The following is a 27,088-nucleotide window of genomic DNA, read 5'->3' as shown; positions in this document are numbered from 1 at the left end:
GGAAGACTTAAAATTAGTGACAAGGGGGCCTCCCTCTCCTTAATAATTGGGGGTGGGGGTGGGAGAAGAACAAAGCTATCCAATAGGGCTGCTGCAGCCCCTGGGTGGAGCTAGTTCACATCTTCACAATCCCCTTCCCTCACTTACATATTCTCCTATTGCCTAGCTACAGGCCATAACACATTGGAAGTATGCCTTCCCATACACAAGCCACAAGACAACAAGCCTAAGAATTCCCTGCTTGGGAATATGCACTTTTCAAACTGCTCAACTCTTTGGAAATAGGAAGTACAAAGTAGAAAGAATTTTCCAATAAAACTTATACGGTTTAAGATTCTGAGAAAATGCATCATATGTGAGGTGCCCAACTATATATTTAAGTCATTAAACCACTCTTAGGCCATCACTGCCTTAACGAATGATTAAGCTTTCATTTCATTATTTCTTCATGATTACTGTTTCCTAGAGGAGAATGGAACAGTCACACAAAGAACAAGTCCACCCACAGGAATAAATGGCATCTTCTATTATTTACCTGGATATATAAAAGATGAAACAAGAAATCTTTCACTCGAAGGGTATTTTTGAACTCTTCTAAGATGTAAATTATTTTATAATTCACAAAGGGATTTTGGAGACAGCTCACATGATAGAACAACGGTTCTGTGAAGTATTATTCCCAGCCCTTCCCTTGCCATGTTATAAGGGAGGAGAGATTAAGGTGGAGCCTCGAATATTTGATTCCAAATCATTCATTCATTCAGAACTTACTGAGGGTCTATGCTTGTCCTGAGCACTATGCAAGGTATTGAGGACTCAGGGAAGGCAGACTTAATTTCTACCTACGAGTAGCACACAAGGGCAAATACAGAGTCCTAAGGGGTCACAAAGGAGCAATGCTCAACCCAAATTTAGGTGTTTAAAAAAAAAAAAAGACAACTTTCTAGGCAATTCTAGGCAATACCAGAGTTGAGCCCTCAAAGATAAGCCCAGTGTTCTCCTCACACCAGGATTCATCTAGGTAACAGAAAAGTGGTCCTGAGGATAGCATTTGTTCCAGAAGACAGATAACTGCACCATACGCCTAGGAAGTCCCAGTGGCAGTGAAGTCTTCTATACTTATGTTAACTCTAAAGATAAGGTACCACAGGGCTGTGTACTCCATAAAAGGTAGCTTGTTGCTCCCGTGTGGCTTATGATGGAGGATGTCAGAACAGAGGAAGGTACCTCCAAAAAGGGATGTAGTGAGCAGGAAACACTTATTTCTGCAAGATGAGCTTGGCAAGATCTGGAGCCAGGATCCACTTGGTGTTGTCCAAAGGCATTAGATGGATATATGGAGAAAGGCTGGAAAAGGGGACACAGGCCAGAGATGCTGGTCAAAAGCCCGTTCCAACGAAACTATGGGAGGACCCAACTCAATGCCATCAGGATAGAGGGCTACCTTTCCCTACATCTTTCTAAAGTTATAAAAATGCTTTCTTCCTCAAGCAACAAAGAATTTTAGTGGCCTTTCACTAAGGATAGAATACCCCCCACATATAGGCTATTTATACTGTAGCTATAGAATATCTTCAACCCTTCTCCCTCTCCCAAATGAATAATGTTACCCAGGTGAAAAACTTTTTTTTTTTTTTTAATTCCAGACTTCTAAAAAAAAGAGTCCCAGTCTTTTTAAATCATGGAGAAGTAATTTGAGAGTTTCAGAGTTTCAAACCATTTTCAGTCAAGAAAAGAAAACTAAGGGGGCACCTGAGTGGCTCAGTCCGTTAAGTGTCCAACTTCAGCTCAGGTCATGATCTCACAGATCATGGGGCCCAGCCCTGAGTCGGGCTCTGCGCTGACAGCCCAGAGCCTGGAGCCTGCTTCAGATTCTGTCTCCCCTTCTCTCTCTGCCCCTCGCTCTCTCATGCTCTCTCTCTCAAAAATAAACATTAAAAATTTTTTTTAAAAAGAAAACTAAGGAAAGATCTTTTAAGGAAATTGAACAGGTGATTTCAACACAACAAAGCTAATGTCTCACTATTAATGTTCATTAATAATAACACAAACAAAAGAGGGTACAGTCCTTGGGGACCTCATTTCCCACTGCCTTTGGTTACTATATACAGGACCTTCTCCTCCATGAACTGAACATTTACATTTTGGACATTTATTTGGAAGCCCTACCCAAGCCCTAGGGCAGAGTAATAAGGCAGTATTAGCATTATACAGTCATCTCCTACTGGTATCTAGACAATGACTTAAAAAGAAAACCTATCTTATTTAAGTAAAGTTTCTTCTGGATTCCATATTTACGCTTTTACATGAGGACCCCAGAGGGTTGAAGGTTCACTGAAAATTAACGGGCACAAGCTTTCCATCCTACATTTGAAAGAGAAAATGTTGCTCTGCACCTCTTTTCCCACTGCTGTTTTGCTGACCTCCCCTATGAATAAGAGGTCATGATGGAAAAGCAGAATACAAAGCACTTTTATTTACATGCTTCACGTGGTCTTCACCATAGTCCTTTGAGGTAGCTAGTATTCCCACTTTACAGATAAAGAAATTGAGGCTCCGGAGTCAAGTCACTCAGCCTTAGTACAGTTACTTTGTAATTGTTCTCGAAAAGCAAACTCTGAGACTCACTGAATGAGGCACATGATGTAAGGAAAGCACTGTTCCTCCCACCAAGTGCATTCCCTTCCCTCAGATGTCTGAAGGGCACACACATCTTCTGAGGAGATGGAAACTCATCAGCTTGAGGAGAAAATGCCAAGTTTAAAGTGAGCTTGTTAGAGAGGGAGCTATCACAGATTATTAATTTAGCCTGCTCTCCCAGCAAGTGTTTGATGTAAATGGCAAGGGTTCGAAGGTCAAAGAGGAAGAAGTATGTGCTTTAATTTTTCCCCCCTAGAGGTGCCGGAGTGTTTTCTATTAACAAAAACCCTGTAGCCAACAAATCCTGGGCTTGGATCAAACGGTCCTCCATCTTTTAAGTTATAACATCACAGGGAGACATTTCAAGAGGAAACCAGGCCCAGTCAGACCTGCGGTACCAGAGAGAGGGCCGTTGTGCCCTTTGGGAATTTGAAAAGCATCTTGCCTTTTGCAGAAACCGCTTAGCCACAGACAAAAATGTGCCTAAATAGTTATTCCTGATATATAGACAGGGGCTAAACTGGACGAAAGAAAGAAAGAAAGAAAGAAAGAAAGAAAGAAAGAAAGAAAGAAAAAGAAAGAAGAAAGAAAAAGAAAGAAAGAAAGAAAGAAAGAAAGAAAGAAAGAAAGAAAGAAAAAAGCAGCAGCACGCAGGGGCTGAGCTAGAGCCATGTGTACCTAGAAGACCAACTCCTCTGGCCAAAGTTCTTGGGAACAGACATTTTGGCAATAAGCTTGATCTACTGGGCTATGTCTGAGTTAAATGATAACAGCCAATACTTAACATGTGCTTGGCACAGTATGCAGTACATAGTAAGTGCTCAATAATGACAAATTTCCTTTCTCCCTGCCCTTAATAACAGAAGAGGTTCATCCTATTCAGTTCCTACCCCCACATAAACCCAGGACCCTCTCTGCTGCTCAAAACCTACAAAGTGAGAGGTGGAGCATTAAATTCTGAGGACCCAGCAAAAATTCCCTTCATAAAGAACAGACTAACACTTTGTAAGACCTCTGGCATTAAACATTACACCAGACATTCTTCCCAGACCTTCTCTTAGAACACTACAACCACCATAAGTACATCTCCAACTTTCACAGTAAGGAACTGGAGGCTCAGAAGGATAGGGAGGAAGCTTGGATTAAAACCCTAGTTCCTCTAAACAGGCTTTTGTGAGTTGGCCTGGGAACCGGGTCTGCTTTTATAATCCTTCTGGGTAAGTGTTGTTCCAAACAACAGACTTCGAAATGAGCTTTGGAAACCAGAGTGTTTGTAAACTGAGGATGGCTGGAACCACTCACATCTCTTGCCACCTTCAGGGACTGTCGCTGCGCTGCTTAAAAATGGCTTTTTCTTTGAAGCACATCCACAAAGCATGCAAGAAAATAGGCATCCCTTTCCTGACAGGACAGTCCCAGGAGACTGGAGAATGGAGTTAAGTCTCAGGCAGCTCAGTGATAAAAAAAGAAATAAAAATCCAAGTTAAGGGTTTAAAGGAAATACAGAGGAAGAGTAAAGCACAGTAATTGTTTATGGCCACTTGTGAATCTTCTAAAAATGTTGTAAGAAAGAACTGTGACTTGTAAGACACTAGCCTGTAAAGAGTTAATCCGTTAGACAATCCCCTGCAGGCCATGTGACCCATCCACATCCATCAAGGAAAAGTCTTGACCATTGCATTGGCATTAATTTCCCTGAACTAACGCTCATCCCCCTGCTGTTCCCAGGCTGCTTTTTAATCTACCCGGGAGAATGTCTGCTCCAGGGAAGCAGGATTGCATTTTGTTGACTATTTTCAGCATCTACGAGGACGCCTGGCAAGTAGTAGAAATTATATAGACATGAAATCATCTCCCTGATTTTCCTGGTTATATTGTTTAGACACCTAAGAACCCTCCCTCAAAGTTTTAAAGGTGCTATATAGTGATATGAATGTTTTGAGGAAAAAGGCATTTAGAGAATTCTAATATGGGTGACAAAACTATGAAGAATTAGTCCAGTGTCTGTCTATACCATCTTGATCTTAGGCTCATAACTAAGAGAACTCATGTTTAAAAATCAATTTCTAATCAATGGAAGATACTTCAAATGAAGGTGTAACACCACACTGCTTGGGATTCAAAGCACGTTCAAAGAACGGATGGAGGAACACTGGCAGTTACATTAGCAGGCTTCTGCTCTCTTCATTCAATGTCAGAGGGAGAAATGGCATCACATACCTTTACTTCCATAGTTTAGAAACTGCTCAAAGGAAACTCAACAAGAATTTCACTGTATTACTCCTGTAACTCTTGAATTAGATCAGACAGAAGACAAATTCTTGGAAGGTAAATTAAAAAAGGATACTGATGATACTTTACCTCCTCGATATTTAATGGTGTTGTAAGGAGATTCCCTAAACCATGAATTTGGTAACTCTGTCCAAAATAGATGGCAGTTGTCCTTATAGCCATACATCTCTCAAAAATCTTGTATTGAGGGATACCTGGGTGGCTCAGTCAGTTAAGCATCAGACTCTCGGTTTCGGCGCAGGTCATGATCCCGTGTTTTATGAGTTTGAGCACTGTCATTGCTGAGCCTGCTTGGGATTCTCTCTCTCTGCCCCTCCCCTGCTCGTTCTCACTCTCTCTCTCAAAATGAATAAACTTAAGATTTTTTTAATCCTGTATTGAAATCCAATAAAATCTGTATTTGTTTATTGAAATAGGTAATATTTTCAAATAAATGAATAAACTAAATGCAAGCTGTTTAATAACCACATGCTAAAGTAGCAATTTTCTTTTTGACTTATATCATCATGCAACAGACAAGAAGTTAGGGATGGGCAAAGAGAGACTGGTCAAAAACCTGAGATGTGCAAAACACAGGTTATAAATTATCTGCCCCCAGGTACTTAGAAACAGGGTTCTGTTCATAAAAGATGGGTTAATACGTATCTATAATACTAGGTTTACAAAATGTAAACCCCAACAGCATGGATAATTCCCAACCATCATCACCTCACACAAAACTAAAATTATTTTCTAATATATAAAGTATTCTAATGCATAAAGTATTGCCTTCTAAACTAATGGATTTGGATTCTTTTGCTAACCAAATCAATTAAGCAGTCCCAGGCTATAATGCTGGCATGAATCAAGTACATTCTATGTTTCACACAGATGCTCAGTGAAGAACTTTAAAGAGAGAGAGGAGAGTCCAGCATTAGGACTCTCAGCATTTGGCTAGTGAGCCAAAACGATCAAAATCACTCCCACATTCTACTGCCATTGGTATGATCACAGTGAATACAGTAGACATTTGTGTGATCTCTCTGCTACCCAAATCACTAGACTGAGCAGGAGTCATGAGATTCAGGTGGAATCAACCAAAACCAGCTCCAGGAGTAGGTCCTGATTAGCACAAACTAATGGAATCCCATTCTCTTGCATTCTATTAACCACAGGAAAGTCCCATCAGGGGAAGTCCAAGGCACTCTACAACACAGCCGAGGAGGGAGGTGCTGGAAGCCGAGCCATCCCAGCCTGATGGCAAGGCCCGGGCTGTGGATGGATTGGTGACTGCAAGGCGGCCCGCCGACAGTGAAGCTTCTTGGACTCCCGCTTTTAGGTAATTTGGCCTTAAAACTACCTGGGGTCTGGTCTGTTGGGGAATTGCCCACAGCAGGCCCCTTGGGAAAAGAACCATTTGGGAAGAAAATAAGGCTCCGCAAGAAATTGTGTGGCCTTACGTTTAGCTCTTGCCATCCCCTATGGAGACTCCTCTACTTACAGGAAGGATAGCCTCGTGCATTTGCCAGCAAAGAGGGCCTGTAAAGGAGAGACGTATGGATTTGAAAGCCTCATTCCGGCAACTAAGGAGTGTATTTATGGACACAGGTGGCTTCAACCCCTAGGCGCACCTGGCCCCCCGGAGGCATTCCAGATGATGACTGAACCTAGTCGGTTCATTGGTTCCTAGGTACATGGTCTCTGAAAATGTATGAGGCATGGGTTTCTAAGGCTTTTTCAGCCCCTTTCTGGCACCTCAGACCGAGGCAAACACATTGTTCTGGCCTCATGTGGTTAGGAGGTCATGTCCCTGTAACTGTTCCACTTGAGGTGTTGAGAAATGGAGGGCCTTTCACGAGAACAGCAAAGCAAATGCTTTGTAGATTATAGATAAACACAGATGCATAATGGAATAATGTAAGAAATTAATCAATAATCAAAGTGTATGTGGGAAACGGGAAAAATCACCATGTTATTTCTTAAAAGGTTGTTTACACATAGGAACATTTTCAAAATTAGGTAATGTTAGAAAAACACAGATGACATATGCTACAAGGAATTCACTAGCATATATAATGTCACGTTTGCTACAAATCAGCCAGTTCAACACAATGCTGTTGTCTGTGTCCATTTTTATTTTAGTTTTACTTTTTTATTTTTCAGTTTTTTATTTTAGTTTTGTTTTATTTTCACCGATGCCGTTCTTCCTTCGGGAACCCCTGGTTGCTGGAGCTGGTCTCCGGCAGGGAGGGGTCTTCTGAAGAGAAGGATGTGCGCCTGAGAACCTGGAATCCAGGTACTCATTTTCCTACACAGGTGAAACCACCCTGAGGATAAGCTAACACGAGGAGGATGACAGAGCCTGGAAAGAAAGGGGGTAGGCAAGATGAAGCCAGGGTTCTGATCAAACGGTGCCTGAAGCTCACTCTATAGAATCCACAGCAGGTTCCACACTTTCAGCGCAGAACCTGACACGAGGCTCAAACTCATGAACCATGAGATCGTGGTGGGAGCTGAAATCAAGGGTCTGATGGTCAACTGACTGAGCCACCCAGGCACCTGTTTTTTTTCCCCCAGCTATTTAAGCTGACAAGCTTGCTTTATCTTTAAAGGCAGTTTCAGTTAGGATGGGTCATTACTTGCAATTGAAAACATCCTAACAGAATCAGAGATGTTGAGTCTATTACGTATGTACATTGCCACCTTTACAACAATCCAGACTTAAGGCAGGTATTTTTCTCCTAATGAAGTGAGAAAATGGAGGCTGTGGAGAAAAAAGTCACATACTTGGGGCACCTGGCTGGCTCAATCAGTAGAACAGGAGACTCTTGATCTTGGGGTTTTGAGTTCGAGCCCTATGTTGGGTGGAGAGAGTACTTAAAAATAAAATGTTGGGGCGCCTGGGTGGCTCAGTTGGTTAAGCCTCCAACTTCGGCTCAGATCATGATCTCATGGTCTGGTAGTTTGAGCCCCGCCTCAGGCTGTTTGCTGACAGCTCAGAGCCTGGAGCCTGCTTCGGATTCTGTCTCCCTCTCCTGTGCCCCTCCCCCACTTGCACTCTATCTTGGTCTCTCTCACTCTCTCTCTCAAAAATAAAGATTAAAAATTTTTATTAAAATAAAATCTTTAAAAAATTGTTTTTTAAAACCACCCAGCTGGTAAGCTAAGGCCTCATGGCCTTTAATGATTAATCATTTGGCAGAGAGTATCTGTAAATATGAACGAGATTACTATGTTGTCTCATATTTTCTACATGATAAGTCTGATCTGCTTTCATATTCTCTTGCAGCTGTCCTACTTCCTTTTAAATCATAGTGTTGACCCAGTGGGCCTTTGTTGATACATACATCATTAACTACTACAATTTCATCTTATTTAAGTGAAATCACAAAAACAAACAGTACGATGTATTTCCAGGAAGAATAAATACGCTCACTTCTCCCACCTGCACCACATACACATAACCAGAGACCCAGCAGCCAGAGGGAGATTTCTAAAGCAAAAGTCAGCCATGTCACTGTCATGCCTAAAATCCTCCACACATTTCTGGCTTCCCATTTCAGCCAGAATAAAATGAAAACTCTCTGGTCTCCACAATGATCCTACCCTCGGTCATCTTCCAACACTATCTTCCTTCTAAGCCTTCTGTTAGCCTCTCAAGTTTGTTCTCCCCTCCATCCCTGAGCCTTCTCTTTCCCCCAGCTTCTGCCAGGCAGCCCCCAATACATCCATGCCACAGCTCAAATACCAGCTCCTCCAAGAGGCTGCCTTTGAACCCCACATTAACCAACCTTATCTTCACAGAACTAATCAGAGTCCAAGGTCACCTTTATTTGACTATTGCGTATTTAAATATCTATCTTCCTCTTCTAGAACATAAGGCTCTCAAAAGACAGGGACTCTGTTCTGTTCATCACTGTACCCCATAACTTAAGCAGTGCTGGAACACTACAGGAGTGCAATCAACAGTTACTAACCAATCGACTAAATCTAAGAATCTACATAGGCCACATTAATCAAAACTTTTCAGTAAGGCTTTGTTTCTAGCTGAGAACAAGAACTGCAAAATCCACAATTCTCTTTCAAAGATTTTTATCTATCCTGGATTATGGTTTATTCTTTCTAACCCTGGTCATCATTCTTTAATGAAAGCAAATACCTTGTGAGAACAATGTCACTTTAAAAAAAAAAAAAAAAAGAGAGAAGACTGGGGCACCTGGGTGGCTCAAGTCAGTTAAATGTCTGACTTCGGCTCAGGTCATGATCTCACAATTGGGAGTTCAAGCCCCGCATCAGGCTCTGCTGACAGCTTAGAGCCTGGAGCCTGCTTCAGATGCTGGGTCTCCCTCTCTCTCTGCCCCTCCCCTGCTCATGCTCTCTCAATAATAAAAACATTAAATTTTTTTTTTTAAAAGAGAAGATTTACAGAATTTGGCACTCATGAGGAAAATAAGAAGTATGCCTGAATAAAACACAACCTCAAAAGTCAATAACAAACAGGTACATAGGAACTTTTGTGAGTAATAGAAATGTTCTAAAACTAGACAGCAGTAATCACTTACAAATCTACCAAATTGATAAAACCAGTAAACTGTTTTTAAAATCAACAATAAGGAAACAATCCCATTTAAAAATGGTCAAATTTTTGGTATTTCAAATATATATTACACACACACGTATACACACACGTACACACATATATGTATACACACGTACACACGTGTACACACGTGTATGCACACGTGCATGCACATGCATGTATACACGCACATATATATGTATACACACACACTAATGGCAAATAGGCATATTGAAAAATGCTCAGCACCATTATTCATTAGGGAAATGTTCATTAAAACCACATGATTCATTACTTCACACATTTTAACCACGGCTAACATTAAAATGACTGAGCCAATCAGGTTCTGGTGAAGATTTGGAGTAACCAGGATGTTCACGAATTGCTAAGGAGACAATGAAATGACACGGACCCTCTGGAAAACAGACTGGCAGTTTCTTACAAAGTTTAATACAGGACACAGTAATCCTCCCCCCACCTCAGAAATGTGAATACTTATGTTCAAACATGAACTTGTACACAAATGTCTATAGCAGGAATGTTTATGGATTTATGACCTTAAGAAATCCAAATCTTGTCAGTTGGTAAACAGATAAACTGTGGTGTGTTGGTACACAAATGGAATTCTACTCAACAATAAAAAGGAAGGAGTTATTCATGTACACAACATGAATTTCAAATTATGCTGAATTTAAAAACTAAGACTCAAAATGCATATCATAGTGCATTTATAGGACATACTAGAGAAGACAAATCTACAGAGATGGAGAACACCCCAGTGGTTTGCAGGGGTTCCAGGTGGGGTGAAGAGAGGACTGACTGCAAAGGAGAGGCATCAGAGAGTTGTAGGGGGTGATGAAAGTGTTCTGTGTTTGGACTGTGGTGATAGTTGCAGGGCTGTTTGTTTATCAAAATTCATAGAACTCTACACCAAAAAGATTATATTTTCACACCCATTAGGATGACTATTTTACAAAAAAATAAGTAAGTCTTGGCAAGGATATAGAGAAATTAGAATTCTTGTGCATTGCTGGTAAGAATATAAAAACGTCAGCTACTATGGAAACTAATAGGACCATAAATAAACAGAGGGGGCGCCTCGGCGGGGCGGGGGGGTCACTTGGTTAGGCATCAGACTCTTGATTTCAGTTCTGGTCATGGTCTCACCATTCATGAGATCGAGCCCTGTGTCGGTTTCCATGCCGACAGCAGGAAGCCTGCTTGGGATTCTCACTCTCTCTGCTTTTCCCCTAGTCATGCACACACATGCTCACTCTCTATCAAAATAAATAAATAAAACTTAAAATATTAAACAGAAGTATCCTATGATCCAGCCATTCCACTTCTAGGTATATACTCAAAAGAACTGAAAGCAGGGACTCATTTGTACACCCATGTTTACAGAAGCATGATTTACAGCAGCCAAAAGGTAGAAATAACCCAAGGGTCCACTGGTGGATTAATGGACAAAATGTAGCATATACATACAATGGATAACCACTCAACCTTAAAAAGGATGCAAACTGTGATTCATGCTATAACATGGGTGAACCTGGAAGACATTATAGTAAATAAAGCCACTCACAAAAGGACAAATATTGTATGATTCCACCACTTACATGAGGTATCTAGAGCAGTCAAATTCATAGAGAAAGAAATTAATAGTGGTAGTGAGGGGCCAGGGGAGAGAGGAAAGGAGTTGTTAAATAGGTTACAGAGTTTCAGCCAGGGTAGATGGAAAAAGTTCTGGAGACTGATGACGGTCGGTAATAGTCACACAACAATGAAAGTACTTAATGTCCAGATCCAAACAATTAAAAATGGTTCAAATAGGAAATTTAATGTTATGTATGCTTTACCACATTTTTAAAAACAACATGAGAAAATACTTGATGTATCTGAAAGATCTGGTTGTAAAATGTCAAAGCCACACATTAAAAAACAATTATTACTAGGGTGCCTGGGTGGCTCAGTTGGTTAAATGTCCGACTCTAGATTTCAGTTCAGGTCATGATCTCACAGTTTGTGAGTTCAAAGCCCCACAATGGGCTCTGCACCAGCAGTGTGGAGCCTGCTTGAGATTCTCTCTCTCTCTCTCTCTCTCTCTCTCTCTTTCTCTCTCTGTCCCTTTCCAGCTCACTTTTTCCTCTGAGTAAATACACTTTTTATTTGTTTTAATGTTTATTTCTGGGCAAGAGAGAGAAAGAAAGAGAGCACAAGCAGGGCAGGGGTAGACAGAGAGGGGTACAGAGAATCTGAAGCAGTTTCCAGGCTCTGAGCTGTCAGCACAGAGCCTGACACAGAGCTTGAACTCCTGAACCATGAGATAATGACCTGAGCTGAAGCTGACACTTCAACTTAGCCACCCAGGTGCCCCTAAATACACTTTCTGAAAGAAATGATCATTACTGTTTGCAGGGAGAAAAGAAAACGATTACATTTTCCATATGTAACTAAACGGTAATGCAATTGGGGGTTAAAGTACATCTGCATCATTAATACGGTATTTCATTACTGTATTCAGAGAGGACTCTAAAGTTATTTGTTTTGGCCAAAAATATAGGAAGCATGCGTATTTTTTTAAATTATAAAGGACAACGAATTGACATTTAAATTTTTCTCCATGATGTATCTGGATAAAGCTGCCGTCTCCCTTCTCTCTCCTCTCCCTAAGTTGGAAAAAACAGATGGCCAACCACAGATTTTCCCATTTGCAGACCTCTACATATCCAGGGTCTTTTACCCTGCAACCCCACCCTTCCAATGGGTCCTTATCAGGAAAGCCATGACCAAAGAGTCAGTGGGAAACAACTACACTTGCGTTAATGAGGAATAAGAACCCAAATTATTCACTTGTATCACCCTTCTGCAAGCATGTGAAGTAGGCCCCTAGCTTGATTTCTTTCTTCAAGTAAGCCAAAGTCCTGCCTCTCAAGACCTAGATGTAGGCTCCTCCCTCCATTGGGATGCAAGTCTCCTCTACCCCCCTACCTTCCCACAACTGCATCAACCCCTCCTTTGATTCTCATTCTCCCTTCTGCAGCTCCCAACTCCTCCCCTGATTGGCTCCTTTTGCAAGCCTCCGATTGGCTCTCCCTCCTTTCTACTTGCCCTCCTCAGATTCTTTCCCATACCACCCAGCCCAGTTGTCATTCCCACTCACCCTTGTCCAGTAAGTATTTATTGAGTGATTCTAAGTACCAGGCACCGTTCCACATGAAAACAGAAGTGAACGATACAAAAAGCTACGTGTGGGAGGTTAGGTTACAATAAAGTAAACAAAGTTAGGAGACAGAGTGAGACGCAAGGCAGGGTACTGTTAAAGGTGACCAGGGAGAGCTTCCTGCAATTCCCAGGCAGAGGGAACAGGAACAGCAAGCTTAAAGGCTCTGGGGCAGGTGTGTGCTTGGAGGGCTGGAGGAACCTTGTTATGTGTATGGGGGGAGGGTGGGAGCTCAGTGGGGTGAGGGAAGACCACAAAGATACCAGGGACTAAGTCACATCTGGCTGTGAAGGCCACTATAATTGGGGTTTTAGGCGGAGTCAGACAGGAACCTTTAGAGGGTCTAAAGCAGAGAAGGAATATTCTAACTTTTTCCCCCCAAAAGATTTTCAGAAGACCTCCCTGGTAATTTTTGGAATAGCCCATGTTTTCTTCTAATGCTATTCAAAATTTTATAGTTTGTATTTACTTACATGATCATTTCCTTAATGTCTATTTCCCCTAGTAGGTGGTATACTCCATGAGAGTAGGGCTTGTGTGTCTTTTTTAGATCACAAACTGACATCCAAGCATAGTACCTGGCATATAATACATGCTCAATAAAAAGTTGTTAAGCGAATTAATAAACTCTAGCCTCTAGGATAAAGTAGCTCTAAGTACATAATCCACAAGTACGCATATTTTTCTATATATTCCTATTTTCAATGTATTCTCCACTTTCTCTCACATGAAGAAATTACACATCAGAATCAATCCATACTTAGAGTCCTAAAGTGCTTGATACTCACTAGACACTTTCACTAATCTCAAACATTTTGAGCCTTTAGAAAGTAAAGGCTCAAGACATTTCACTGTAAGCCTTAAGTAATGAAATTGACACATGAAACATAGTAGCTAAACATGAGAATGTTATGAAGTGTGTTTAAAGCTGGCTACTGAATTTCTGTAGTCCAGACATTTTTTGAGTCCTCACCATGTGCCAGAGACAGTGCTAACTCATACAAGGACTATACAGATGAATAGATCTGGGTGTTTTTTTATGGGAGTTCATGCTCTAATACTCACACCTGTACAAAGCTTTACTGCTTGCAATTCTTGCCCACATTTATTACCTCAATATACATGTATGCAAAAAAAAAAAATGTCCAGGCTTCCTTGATGGTCATAAATTTACACGATCTCCAGGGATCTTAACCCATAACAAATATGACTGACTGGTTCACAATCAGCACAAAGTCTGGTCGCCTGTCACATGTCCCCTACCTCCTGCCCCAAGACTACAGAGGGGCAAATATCCCCATTTCACTGGGGGGGGGGGGGGCGGTCAATGAAATCAACTCTGGATCCAAGAGCCAAGATTGCCAAAAACTTCAATTCTCCAGGCTTTCTTCAAAACCACCCAGGGCAGCAAAAACCCAGTGACACTCCCCTAGTGATAAAAGAGGATAAGAAGCAAAGAGCAAAAAATGGTCTGTCTCCCACAGTGGCCAGGGGTAGAACTCATTCAGGGGGGACACTATCCAAGCAGAACACAGCACATACCCCCACCTCAGTACCTCCTACTTCTGGGCTGCCAAGAGAGGCCTTGGCTTTGGAGAAAGCCAATCCAATAAAAGTGGGTGAAATTAGGACAAAAGGAGTTCAGTATCCTGGCAGGAGTGCAGGGAGCAATCCAAATGGACAAAAACATCCCATACAGTTTCACTCGAGTTAGCAAATAATCGAAGACGGACAAGAAAGCCAACAAAACTTTCTCTAGCTCTTATTTCCTAGGGAAGAATGTGATGATCACAGAAAAACTTTTATGAATATTTAAATACACTCACATATTCAACCAGTAAGGCAATATATCCTCAAATCACTTATAAATATTATAACCGTTTTAGTAGAGAGGTGATGGACTTCAAAATTTCTTCTTCAAATTATCTTTTCAGGGATAGACACAGCACAGTTACCGTCAAGGCTTTATGGCATCCCTGTGATTTTTTTTTTTTCCCCTGTATAGAATCCTCACTTTATTTTCAAGATACGGGAAAATACGGAGACTATTTTAAATTGGTTAACTATTTCATACATGGAGTCAGGACAGACTGAAGGTCCTGTACTTCACTGTATTTACGGATCATTCATTTCCAGCCATTCCTCTTTTAAATTGAAGAGAAAGAAAAGAAGTTGGCCACATCCTAGACTCAGTTTGTCTTGTTTCCTTAACATATGCCTTATCAGCTCTGCCACAGCTGAAGTGATTCCAAATTGCCTTATGACACACTTGGATTTTCTCCCACTAATAATTCCTTCTTCCTGCCCATGACTGGCAGGCTTCTTCCACACTGCAGTAATGTGGGACAGCTAATTATCTACCAATCCACCTTGCTATTCCGCACTTGGCAACTTTTATCTGCACAGGACAGCTGCACTCGCCACGTTTGAAGTAAAATGTCAGTCTCTGCTAACGCAACAAGACTTACATCACTAATGATGTCTCTACACTTTGAAGACACAACTCAAAGCCTAATTAAAAATTCAGATTCATTCTCACTGGCTTGCCGATTTTCACTGCCCTTCCACCAGGGCCTCAAAGTATTTTCTTTTTTAGTACTCCACACAAAAATAAAACTTAAAAAATATCCAAGGGGGAATCAAGGGGGAGGGTGGAAGTGCTATAGTCTTGGGCTTGCACAGAGTCTTTAAAATAACTGTTATGGTTGGAAGAGAATCAAGACGTTATCACACACAACAGATAACAATTTACCCACTGGCTTCTCCTCTACAATTACAATAAAACACACTATTTCCAGGGAAATATGGACCATACGTTGCTTTACAGTGGATCCACTCTGGTATTTAGGGATTGGAATTTTTCTAACTGTAAATTAACTCAGAAATCATTTGACTGTAAATCTGGAGAGGAAAACTCCTTTTGAACTCAGAACAAAGTGGGGGACGTGGGGGAGGGAGCTTCATACTCCTAATGACTAGGGAGATACAAGTTCTGGAGGTCCAAAATAGAATTCTGCCTGAAAATTACAGGTGGAATTTCCTTCTGTAGCCTTTACATAAACAAAAAACGAAGGGTTCTTCCCTTAAAGTTTGGTTTCCTTTTTATGCTTTATCTTTCTAATAAAAAGACTGGTGGTGGTACAGTTCACAATTATAAATAACTGACCATTTAAATTGGCTCTTAAAAAAACTAACAATATTATAGTAAGTCTCAGAATCTTTAGGTTTCATCTGTGGCTCACTGACTTCTAGGTATTTTAATAACAGCTTAACAACAAACAAAAAAAACAAAAACCCAGTCAGCTGTCAAAGTAGACTATCAACTTTACCTTCTCATCCATAAAGGAAAAAAACAAAACAAAACAAAACAAAACTAAGCCAAACCTTCTTTTCCCCAAAGAATATAAATATCTTTAAATTTCTTTTATATTTTAAGGCAAAGTCTCTTAGAAAAATGGAGCCCCCACAGGACAGTATTGTGCAAAGTGTCAAAAAAACAAGAGTCCTAAGACCAGCACTTGAGTTTTTTGTTTGGTTTTTATTTATTTATTTTTGAGAGAGAGAGAGAGAGAGAGAGAGAGAGAGAGAGCGTGCGCGCGCGCGCACAAACAGGGGAGGGGCAGAGAGAGAGGGAGACACAGAATCCGAAGCAGGCTCCAGGCTCTGAGCTGTCAGCACAGAGCCCAATGCGGGGCTCGAACCCACAAACCATGGGATCGTGACCTGAGCTGAAGTCGGACGCTTAACCAACTGAGCCACCCAGGCGCCCCCAGCACTTGAGTTTTAAGTCTACCACTTACTCCTGGGTCTGATCTCCAGAGAGCCACTTCTCCCACTGGGCCTCAGTTTCTCATCTGTAAAAGAAGGGATGTAGAGGTGATGCTCTCTCTGGTCCTTCCCAGTCCTCTTGGCGCCCAGTGATCTGAGGAGTTGAAAGGTCAGGGAGAAAAGGTATGCCAAGGGCAGGCCTTCTGAGCCTGGATTTGTACAACCCCTGAGGGCAGACCACAAGACCACAGTGGAAAGCCAGACAGCCTGCCTTCCAGCCAGAAGCAGGGAGACCACAAAGCAGGCTGTCCCTGAACCAGACTCAGGGAGGCAGAACCTAGCTATGGAGCAGGCCTCGGCAGCTGGTGTCTAAATCCGAAGTCACTTCAGCTGAGTTTTCTAGATAGCAAGCTTTCTCCAGGTTCCTAGTTCTTTTCCCCTAGAGACTCCAAATATAGGAGACTCAGGCACAAGCAGCAAGTTCCCAACTCAACTGCCCACCATGTTGAAACAAAGGGGAGAACCTATTTAAGAAAGTAAGCATGCATGGTGTATATATATACACATTGGAGTATTACTCGGCAATCAAAAAGAATGAAACGTTGCCATTTGCAACTATGTGGATGGAACTGGAGGGTATTATGCTAAGTGAAATTAGCCAGTCAGAGAAAGACAAATATCATATGACTTCACTCATATGAGGACTTTAAGAGACAAAACAGAGGAACATAAGGGAAGGGAAACAAAAATAATATAAAAACAGGAAGGGGGACAAAACAGACTCATAAATATGGAGAACAAGCTGAGGGTTACTGGAGGGGTTGTGGGAGGAGGGATGGGCTAAATGGGTAAAGGGCACTAAGGAATCTACTCCTGAAATCATTGTTGCACTATATGCTAACTAATTTGGATGTAAATTAAAAACAAAACAACAACAAAAAAAAAACGTAAGCATGCAGACAGAGAGATTCTACTGGCCACATGGTTTGAGTCTTAATCTAGCACTGCCCAAAGACTGCCCAGACTGTTCAATTGCTTAAGGCAGTAGCACCTTTCTTGTTCAGCCGATGTAACTGGGTGTTATCTGCCATATAAAAAGTCTTGACTGACATGAAGGATCCAAGGATCCCACAACCTGGCCTCTACTTCTCTGACCTCTTCCTGCACCCTTCCTTCCCTCTGGCTTTCCTAACTCCAAACCTTAGTGCCAGCTTTCCATTCCTCAAAAGGTGCCATCACAAAAGAGCCTTCTGAAAACTCCACTCTTTGACTAACCAACTCATTGATTCCACCTTTTCTGGGAAGCCTTCCAGAATCCCTCTCCACCCCCAAATACATTAACATCCCTGACATCCTTTCCCCAAGCATCTGGAAACCCCTTTCTCACTCACTGGATCAGAAATTAACTGATGGAGAGCTCAGATGTAACCCAGTACCTGACACCAAACATTCAATAACTACTTAATTATAACAGAGTTCACCTCCCAAAGCAATCCAATTTAGAACTTTTCTATCAGAAAGTTTTCCTTCCTTTTATTCGGAAAGTGGTTTCCCTATAACCTTTATATAAAGCACTGATTTTTACCTCCTGGAGCCCACTGAGTAATTTTAATCCAGGACTGCAAATCGGTGGCCTCTGGCCTAATCCAGCCCATAGACATGTTTCGTTTGGCCCACACAGTTTTTGTGTTTGTTTTGCTTACATCTGAATTAGTTGCCCACACTTTTAAGAATCTTGAGTTTCATCTGAAAACCAGATATCCACCCTCTCCTGAAAAGCAGTCATGTGGCAACACTGGACCCACACTACTACTGCCACTCGGGCAACAACTGGAGGAGAGTACTACCCTTCAGTTGACAAGGGCCAACACCATTCTCCATTCTCCACCCCAGGTGTGATCTAGATCCCATACTCCAACGTTTCTTTCTATCCTGTCTTGACCCATAGAAACCAGTTTAGTCTCAGATGAACATAAGGGAAGGGAAGCAAAAATAATATAAAAACAGGGAGGGGGACAAAACAGAAGAGACTCATAAATATGGAGAACAAACTGAGGGTTCCTGGAGGGGTTGTGGGAGGGGGGAATGGGCTAAATGGGTAAGGGGCATTAAGGAATCTACTCCTGAAATCATTGTTGCACTATATGCTAACTAATTTGGATGTAAACTAAAAAAGAAGGGAGAAGAGAAGAGAAAAGAGAAAAAAGAGGGGAGAGGGGAGAGGGGAGAGGGGAGAGGGGAGAGGGGAGAGGGGAGAGGGGAGAGGGGAGAGGGGAGAGGGGAGAGGGGAGAGGGGAGAGGGGAGAGGGGAGAGGGGAGAGGGGAGAGGGGAGAGGGGAGAGGGGAGAGGGGAGAGGGGAGAGGGGAGAGGGGAGAGGGGAGAGGGGAGAGGAGAGAGGAGAGAGGAGAGAGGAGAGAGGAGAGAGGAGAGAGGAGAGAGGAGAGAGGAGAGAAAAAAGAGAAAAGAAGAGAAGAGAAAAGAAGAGAAAAGAAGAGAAAAGAGAGAAGAGAAGAGAAAAGGAAGAAAAAAGGAAGAGAAAAGGAAGAGGAGAGGAGAGGAGAGAAAAAAGAAACAAACTGGTTTAGTCTCCCTGAAAAGACAGGAGCTTTCAGACAGAAAGCACTGGGTGTTCTTTGCCTCTCCTACACTCTCCCAGTCTCCAATTCTGCACCGAGACACCCAGTGAATATTTACAGACAGGCTCTTCAGAAGACAAATATGTATATAGTCCACCTTTTCCTCTTCAACTTTCCCCTCTCTCTCACAGCTTATCTTGGCTGTCCCTTTCTCACTCTGGCCTCCTCTGGAATGGGGAGAGAACAGGAGTAAGGAGAAGATGTGGTCCATAATCCATCAGTCAAATACATATGCATAGACAATATACAGAGGCCACAAAGAAAGCAAGGATCCTCACAGCCTTGTGCAGAAAGCCAGACAGGAAAAACGGGGGCCAAACAGCTTGTGTAAGAAAGGGGGGGGGAAAGGTCCCAGAGGAGTCCCCTCACCCCAAAAGAAGCTTGCACAGGACTTCCAGAAGACTATAGAGGTTGCCAGGGAAAGATACAGGCTATTTATAAAGAGCTAGGGGGACACAGCAATGGTTTTGGTCAAAAACTCAGGCATGTCACCATAAAATAAGTTTATACCCTCCAAATAGTTGTCTTTATTTGTAGATTATAAGCTCAATATACTAGTATACCATTATGCACATTACAAAACATTTTAAAATATAGAAATTAAGGATGCAATTTAAAATATTATGGATGAAATTAGGGGATATTTGGACTTTGCTTCAAAATATTCTCCAGTTATTTTGGCACAGGCAGAGATAAAAGTGGCCTGACCAGGAGCTGCTGTTTAAGCTGGTGTAAACCAGTGAAGGGTACATGAGTATTGTTATACTATTTTTTTTCCCCTCCAAATCTTTGTAATGAAAAATTTTAAAGTCAATATTGATGGGACATCTGGGTGGCTCATTTGGTTAAGCGTTCGACTTCGGCTTGGGTCATGATCTCGCGGTTCAGGAGTTCAAGCTCTGTGTGGGGCTCCTCACTGACCGTGCAGAGCCTGCTTGGGATTCTGTGTCTGCCGGTCTCTCTCCCTGCTTTCTCTCTCTCTCTCAAAATAAATAAATGTTAAAAAGAAAAGTAAACATTGACTATTATCGACAGGGTTAATATTTTCTCCTTAAACCCCAAAGGATGGTTTTGCACCATATCCCTAGGTCTGTGCACCCCACTTCAGTAAACCCCGGAACAAAGGACTGACCACACTGAAATCTGCAGGTTCTAAAGATTTGATTTTTATTTCATACAGGCTTCAGGAGCTGTTCACTGCCTTCTAGGTTCCGTGCCCTGGCACTAAAAAGATCGTCCCATACTTCTGCTTACTGACTACTGCTACATTGGACCTTGTGCTAGACACTTATCTTTTAAAATCTATTCCCCTTCATTAACACTGTCAAGCCCGAAAGACCCTAATGTTCAGAGCAATTTTAACAATATGCGGGAAGTTAACAGTTAATAACTTAGCTGTGTCAAAATTGTTGCCTCTGTTGTCCCTTCCTATTTTGAATTTCAGTATTCTTACACCCGGTCCAAGGAGTTCCAAAGTAAATCCCACTGCACATAATACCCAACTTCCAGAGTTCTTCCAGGTTCCTGTCTGCTCATCCACTTAAGCTCAAGGAAGGAACTCCTCAAGCAGCAACCAGAAATAGCACCAGGTTACAAAGTGTGAAACCATCTCCTTCCCCTCCCCCAGACACCTCCAGACTCCAGCAGGACTGGCAGAAAAAACAGAAGCACAGGCGCCAATGCCAACTAAGACAGGTATTAGTGGAGAGGAAGTGGAGGGAGTATGAAGCACAACAGGGAGAGTCCACCAGAAGTCATTCAACATGCTTTTCTTTGGCTCACTCTTACCAAGTTCAACTGAGAGTTATCCATCAATGGGCAATTTTCTTCTGCTCCAAATACTTTATTTCAGAAGAGAGCAAGGCAGCAATTTTTCCCACTAGGACTTACATTGTATACAGGGTACAGAATAAAATCACATTTTTTTGCAAATATGGGGGAGGGGGAATCACCCCTAACACATTCGATATTGCTTCAGTACACAAATTATCCTAAAACATGCCATTCCTAGTATGCTAGATCTGATTTAGGAGAAAATACAAACCTTACCTAAACCTAACTGCAAATCAGCATGCACTTACGACAGAGCCACCAAGATGTTGGTGTGCATAACCACAAAAGCCCCACAGTGATGGCCATGGAGAGAAGACTTGAGGCCATGTGAAGAAGTACAAGAGTCACAGCCACATCCCTACCAAGGGCTTGAAGATATACTATTTTGTCCAGTGCCACCAAAGGGGATTAGAAATGTTCAATGAACTACTGATTTGATCAGACTTTGGGTTTGAGGCTGCTGCTGCTTCCAGGATTGACCTCTCTGTGTTCCCAGTTCACTGAAAACACGGAGGAAGGAGTAACCAACTTCCAGGACAGACCTCCCCACATGGGCTTGGGCAGCCCTCCTTACCCTCCCATAATGCCCTGCTCCGGGTTCCACCACCACACCACCCACTGCATTCTACTGCTGCTTGCCAGCCCCCTGGGTTATACCTCTTTTTGTACCTGCTTCCATCAAAAGTTCAGAGCTTAAGGCCACAGACCAGGCTTTATTCACCTTGTATTCAGGCCAAATCTAACCAAAGCCCTTGGCCACAAAGAAGCACCCCCCTGCCCAACCCTTGCTGAATGTATGCAAAATGAACAATGAACTTCCAAGGCTGTTCTGGTGCATACAAAGGAGGCCTCCCCTCTCACTTTCAGCAGCAGCCACTCATTTACAACTTTGCTCTAGATTTGCAGCCAGCACCTCATCCCAGTTGAGCCCTTCAGTTCCTCAAGTCACATCTTTCCTGGCTGCTGCTCTTGCCTGACCTGGAGCTGAAGCTCTCGCTTGGGCTTCTGGTACTTCTTCTGCCTCTACTGGAAGGACCCTCCCCAGCCCCCTTCCGGGCCCCAAACAGCAGCTGTCTGACCAACCTGCTGGTGTGTCTGCCAAGTTCACAGTGACTATGCCCAGCCCGGCAGAGCTGTGTTAGAGCTAACATCAAGGCGGGCACACTGGCCATGTGCCAGGCCCTTGCTGTTAAAGAGCCTGTATTGTCATATAATGTTAAATGGGCCTTATAAGTGCTTGGTGAAATGGCTGCCAGACCCAGATATGCCTTCTAACAGGCAGACATGGTTATTTAAGCCATTTTACCTGTGCAATCTTCCCTCCTCTTCCAGATTATAAACTTGAGGGGCTATGCTGGAATACCTCCTTGTAAATCCCCTCAACACCTAGCAAAGGGTTCTGTGCACAGTAAGCTTTTCAATTACTATTTTTCCATTTAAGAACCACCATATCTACCAACATTTCCCCAGCCATAGTTTCACATTAACAAGTGCCTTCACATATACTATTTTCATCAAGTCCACAGAGCCAACCTCCAGGAAGAACCAGCACCCTCCAACTTGCAAATAAAGATCACTCAACCTGTAAGTGGCAGGGCTGGAACCCAGGTCTCCAAACACTCAATGTCAAAGTTCTTTCCACTCCACAAGGCTGCTTGATATTAAATAAATAAACAAACAAACCAAAACCAAAACAAACCAAAAAATAAACTTCTTGCACAAATGAAATAGGCAGAAACAAGTCTTCTGGCCACAGCTACTCTCTGCTCCCCACCTCTCAATGTTGTTGAAGGTTTCACTCTACCAGACCCCTGAGGAGACCATGATTAGATTTTTGACTTTTACGCATGAAGTAGGAGGTCGGCTGCCAGGTGGGGGAGGGGAGGGGATGGGGGAGGGGGGCAATATTCAGTGGCAGCTTTCCCAGGGCACTGGCAAAATTCATTGGTGCAAATCATTTAAAGATTTTTTTTTAAATTTTGTTACTAAAAACAAAGGACAAAAAAGAAAAAAAAAAACTACGAGGAGGAAGCCTCCATGAGAAAACCTTTGCAAGAAAATCTTTAGGAGAGCTTTTCACACCGTCTTGATTTCCAAGCACAGAAAACAAAACCTGTGCATGGGAAACGACAGTGCTGCAGGAAGGCCTGGTTTTTGTTTTTGTGAAATTAGCCCTTGCAACCTTCTGTGTGCCGCATGTGCTGCCATTTGAAATGCTGCAACAGGCAAATTGTCTTTGGAGAATTTCTGCAGCAGAAAGGATTTAGAAGTCTGAAAATGGGCTTTTTACGTATAAACTGACGTACACAAACTTTCTCATCAATAAGGTGCTCTCCTGAAAGCAGTGCTCTGCACAGAGCTCAAAATGCCAAGGTCAAATGAAGAGTCCATCCTTAACAGAGGGGGAATCTTTTTTTTCCTCTCAAAGAGACAGAACCTTTCCCTCAACCCCCTCACATCTGCATATGGAAGTCTGACCTTGCTCACCCTAACACCCACAAGGCTACCTACATCTGAATGGCAGGATAACTCTACAGCTATAAAATCCAATATTCCATAAGGGAGGACTATATAATCTGCACTTTAAATAACTAAACCCACATCATTTCAGACCCACTGAACAAATCCCAGAGGTTTGCAGAGGAAAATAGGAGGCTCGAAAGCTTTGTACTAAGGGCCAAAAATCTAGCCTGCCTTAGATTTTATTTTACAAGTATCCCCACCCCCCAAAAGCTGGCAGTGTAACAAAATTAAGAAGAGACTCTTTCCCCAATTTTCCCAGATGGAGGCAAGTGGCAGATCAATGTACAGCTCAAGGAGAGGAATTTAAATACAGTATGTGCTTCTCCTTTCAAAAAAGGAGAGAAGCCACTTCACATTTTGCCAGACAAAACCCTGTCCCCAGGAGGCCAGTTTCCACAATGAGATTGCAAAGGTGCTAGAAAGAGGCCAGTTGGGAGGAGATACAGGGCCATTTGGGCACAAACCCCCCACAGATCAGAGCTTTTTTTCCAAAGTGTCTCCTTTTCAACAGGGAAGCCTTTTAAAAACTACATTTGCTTTGGATCCCTACCTGAATGACAATGTGTTGGGATCCGATTTCACCTTTTGTCAAGGATCGGGTGAGAAACAGTAAAACTGCTGTCAGCATCTTAGAAAAAGCCAAGTCCTTAGCTTATATGGGGAAGGGGGTGGGGAAGAAACTTAAGATCTCTAGCCCAGCCCTTGTGATGGGGTGAAGGTGATAAATGCCTACTAATCTTACCAACACAGCCCAAAACTGCAACATCTTAAATGTCTCTATGCAAAAACACAATAGTTTGTGCTCTGAATTGAAACATTCACCACTGGTGGGGGGGGGGGGGAATCCTAGTTCCTTCCTAACATTTTAGTTCCATTTCCTCTAAAAGTCACTTCACTTCTAAGAACTCTGTCAACAACCATCAGAAATAAGAAAACGCATGCGGAAAAAGTATAACGGAATCTGAACCTGAAAGATCTGCACAGAAAGGACAACTAAATGATGTATCTTAAAAGCTTGTCTATTGTTAAGCAAATGAGGAAATATCCGACTCTATTGCACTTCATGGCCGGGTGTCTGCAAATAAATACAGAATTACCTTTCAAGCAAACCACCCACTTCTCAATCTCATCTAAAAAACCAAACCAAAACAACAAAATCCCAGCGTCTTTCCACTACAGTGTTAAAGGTCTGCGGGAGTGGCTGTAGGAAAACTATCATCCAGGGTGAAGACTTGGGGTTGGAAGGAGGCGTGGTAGGGCAGAAGATTTTCGGGAGGGGGTGGGGTGGGGGAGACGTCGGTAACCTGAATCCCAAAGTGACTCAAAACACCTCCCCACGGTGGGAGGTGGAAGGGTGGTCACAGTAGAATAGAAATCAGAAACCTATTCCAAGATCACATTCCTGGAAACTTCGCTCTTTCGAAAACCACATTTATCACCATTATTGCTAGAATGCATAAGGGAATGAGGTTATTTTACGGAAGAATGTTATAGCAAAGGTTTCAGACTCTTAATGTCACCTCAACCTCTCCTAACTGACTGGGCCTTTCTGACCAAGAAGATAAAATAATGGCAGGGTAGAATCTCCAGGTGGTTGCTGTTTAGCAATTTTTACTACTGTTATCAGGAACACCTTCGGGATTCCTTATACGCCGCCGGCAATCCTTCCATAAGCCCCTTCCTCCACTGAGGAGGACCAACACGGTAAACAATCTAGAGAAATGGGAACCTTATTCACGGTTTCCCCGTTTTTCTCCCCTAAAAAGGCATACACAAAACAAAAATACAGTGGACGGTGCGCTAAAGGACAACAGCAACAGCGGAAAGCAATAAAAAAGTCCCCCACGCCGGACCAGAGTCGGGAATCTACAAGGCCAGCCCCTCCCCCAATGCACCCTGGCGGGGAAAGGGAGCGCAGAGTCCACTCCTCCCGCCCCTCTCCGCCGGGACCCAGGTGGCCCAGGAGCAGCTGGGCACGCTGTGGTGGTGCCTTCCTTTCCGGCGCCCATCCGTGCGCCTCGGTCTGGGGGACACAGGGAGGTGGTCAAGGGGGTGGGGTAGGGGAGGAAAATCGTCCGAGCCAGGCGGGGCCGTCTGCCCCGGGATGGGTACACAAAGAGCAAAGGGGAGTTTGCCGGGGTGGCGGGGTGAAAACAAGACTGCGGGGGAAACTACGTGCAAATTAGGAAAGGAGATTCGAGGGAACCGCATATTCCTTGCTAAGATAAAGGAGCTGCGGGGGGGGGGGGGGGGGGGTAAAGGGGGGTAAAGAGGGTTCCGCGCAAGGGGCAGGAGCCTCTGCGGAGGAGAAAGGGAGAGTACCTGCGTGCATGGAAGAGTTGGTGTGTAGTCGGAGAAGGAGGGGGTCTGTGCAGAGGGCAGAGCTGTCTCGCGGAAAAGGGACTCCGTATATGCCAGAGAGGTCTGCCTGGCCAGTGGGACCTGTACTGGGGAACGGGACCGGGCTCTGCGCATAGGAGAGGGGCAGGATGCCTGCCAAGTTCGGGGGGGGGGGGGCGCAAAAGGGGCCACTTACCTGCATGGTGACGACCCCCAGTTCCTCGGCCGCCAGCCTCCGCATCTGGCTCGCCAGCACTTGCGCTTCGTCCAGGATGGAGAAGTCGGCGTCGGCCACGGCGCCCAGCAGCCAGCACGCGCCCAGGCAGAGCAGCCAGAGGGGCGGCCGCCGCGCCCCGGCCCCGGCCGGGCCGGACGAGTCCCGGCAGCGGCGGGCCAGGGCGGCCGCCCCCGCCGTCTCCTCCTCCTCCGGCTCGCGGGCCATGCTGCCTCCCCCCACTCCCCGCCGACGGGCTCAAGGCGCCGAGAAGCGGGGAGGGAGCAACGGGAGGTGCGCCCAGGGCCCGCTCGACGCACCCCGCAAAACTTTCTTGCCCTTCTTCAGGCGCCTCTGCGCGCCGCGGCGGCGGCGGCGACTCCCAAACTTAGGGGGCGCCCGGCTACAGCGCGGGAGCGCGGGCGGCCACCATCGCCGGGCTCCGGCGGCGGGCGGGAGAGGAAGCGGCCGCCCGTTCGCTCCCAGGGACCCCGGCGCCGGCGCGGCCCCCGCGGCGCGGCGGGCGTCTCGGAGGGTGGCGGCGCTCGCACCGGGTGCGCGGGCCGCGGGGCTGACAGTCGGAGCCGCGGAGCTTTCGCTTCTCCCAAGTCGCGGCGAGGCGGAGGCGGCGAGGGCGGGCGGGCGGCGGCACCGGCAGAGGAGGAGCGGCGCCCGGCTGCGAGGCTGCAGCAGCCACCCTAACGAGGAGGGAGAGAGGAAGGTTTAAAAAAAAAAAAAGAAAGAAAGAAAAAACGGAGGGGGGACTGAGTGAGAGAAAGAAAGAAAGCGGCGGGGGGAAAGGGAGGTGTCTGGTGCCACCACGCTGCGCTCCGGCTCCGTGCACTTCCCGGCGCGGCCGCCGCCGCGGCTGCGGTGATTTATGGAAGGAGGGAGAGAGGCGGGGAAATTCCCCCAGTCGCCCCTCCTCTTTTCCCCTCGCTCCCGCCTCGGAGTCGGCCCCCCCAGGCGCTGGGGGCTGGAGAGCAGGCTCTCTTTTCGGGTTCTAACCCTGCCGGGATTGGGGTCACTAGGACCTTCTCGTGGCCGGCGACAGCGACCC

The 27,088-nt window shown here is 44.3% G+C and overlaps 1 protein-coding gene across 1 annotated transcript in view; it reads right to left on the bottom strand.

Annotated features, from left to right (window-relative positions):
* Window positions 1–26,256, bottom strand: part of CACHD1 (cache domain containing 1) — a 209,480-nt gene extending 183,224 nt beyond the window's left edge. The window contains exon 1 of the mRNA XM_042952006.1: window positions 26,011–26,256. Coding sequence (XP_042807940.1) covers window positions 26,011–26,256 — 246 coding nt within the window. The remainder of the gene's footprint in view (window positions 1–26,010) is intronic.
* Between the last annotated feature and the right edge of the window lie 832 nt (window positions 26,257–27,088).

This window comes from Panthera leo, chromosome C1, assembly GCF_018350215.1.
Source record: "Panthera leo isolate Ple1 chromosome C1, P.leo_Ple1_pat1.1, whole genome shotgun sequence".
NCBI lineage: Eukaryota > Metazoa > Chordata > Mammalia > Carnivora > Felidae > Panthera > Panthera leo.
The sequence above is the reverse complement of the archived record's forward strand: the minus strand, read 5'-3'. Positions and strand labels throughout refer to the sequence as shown.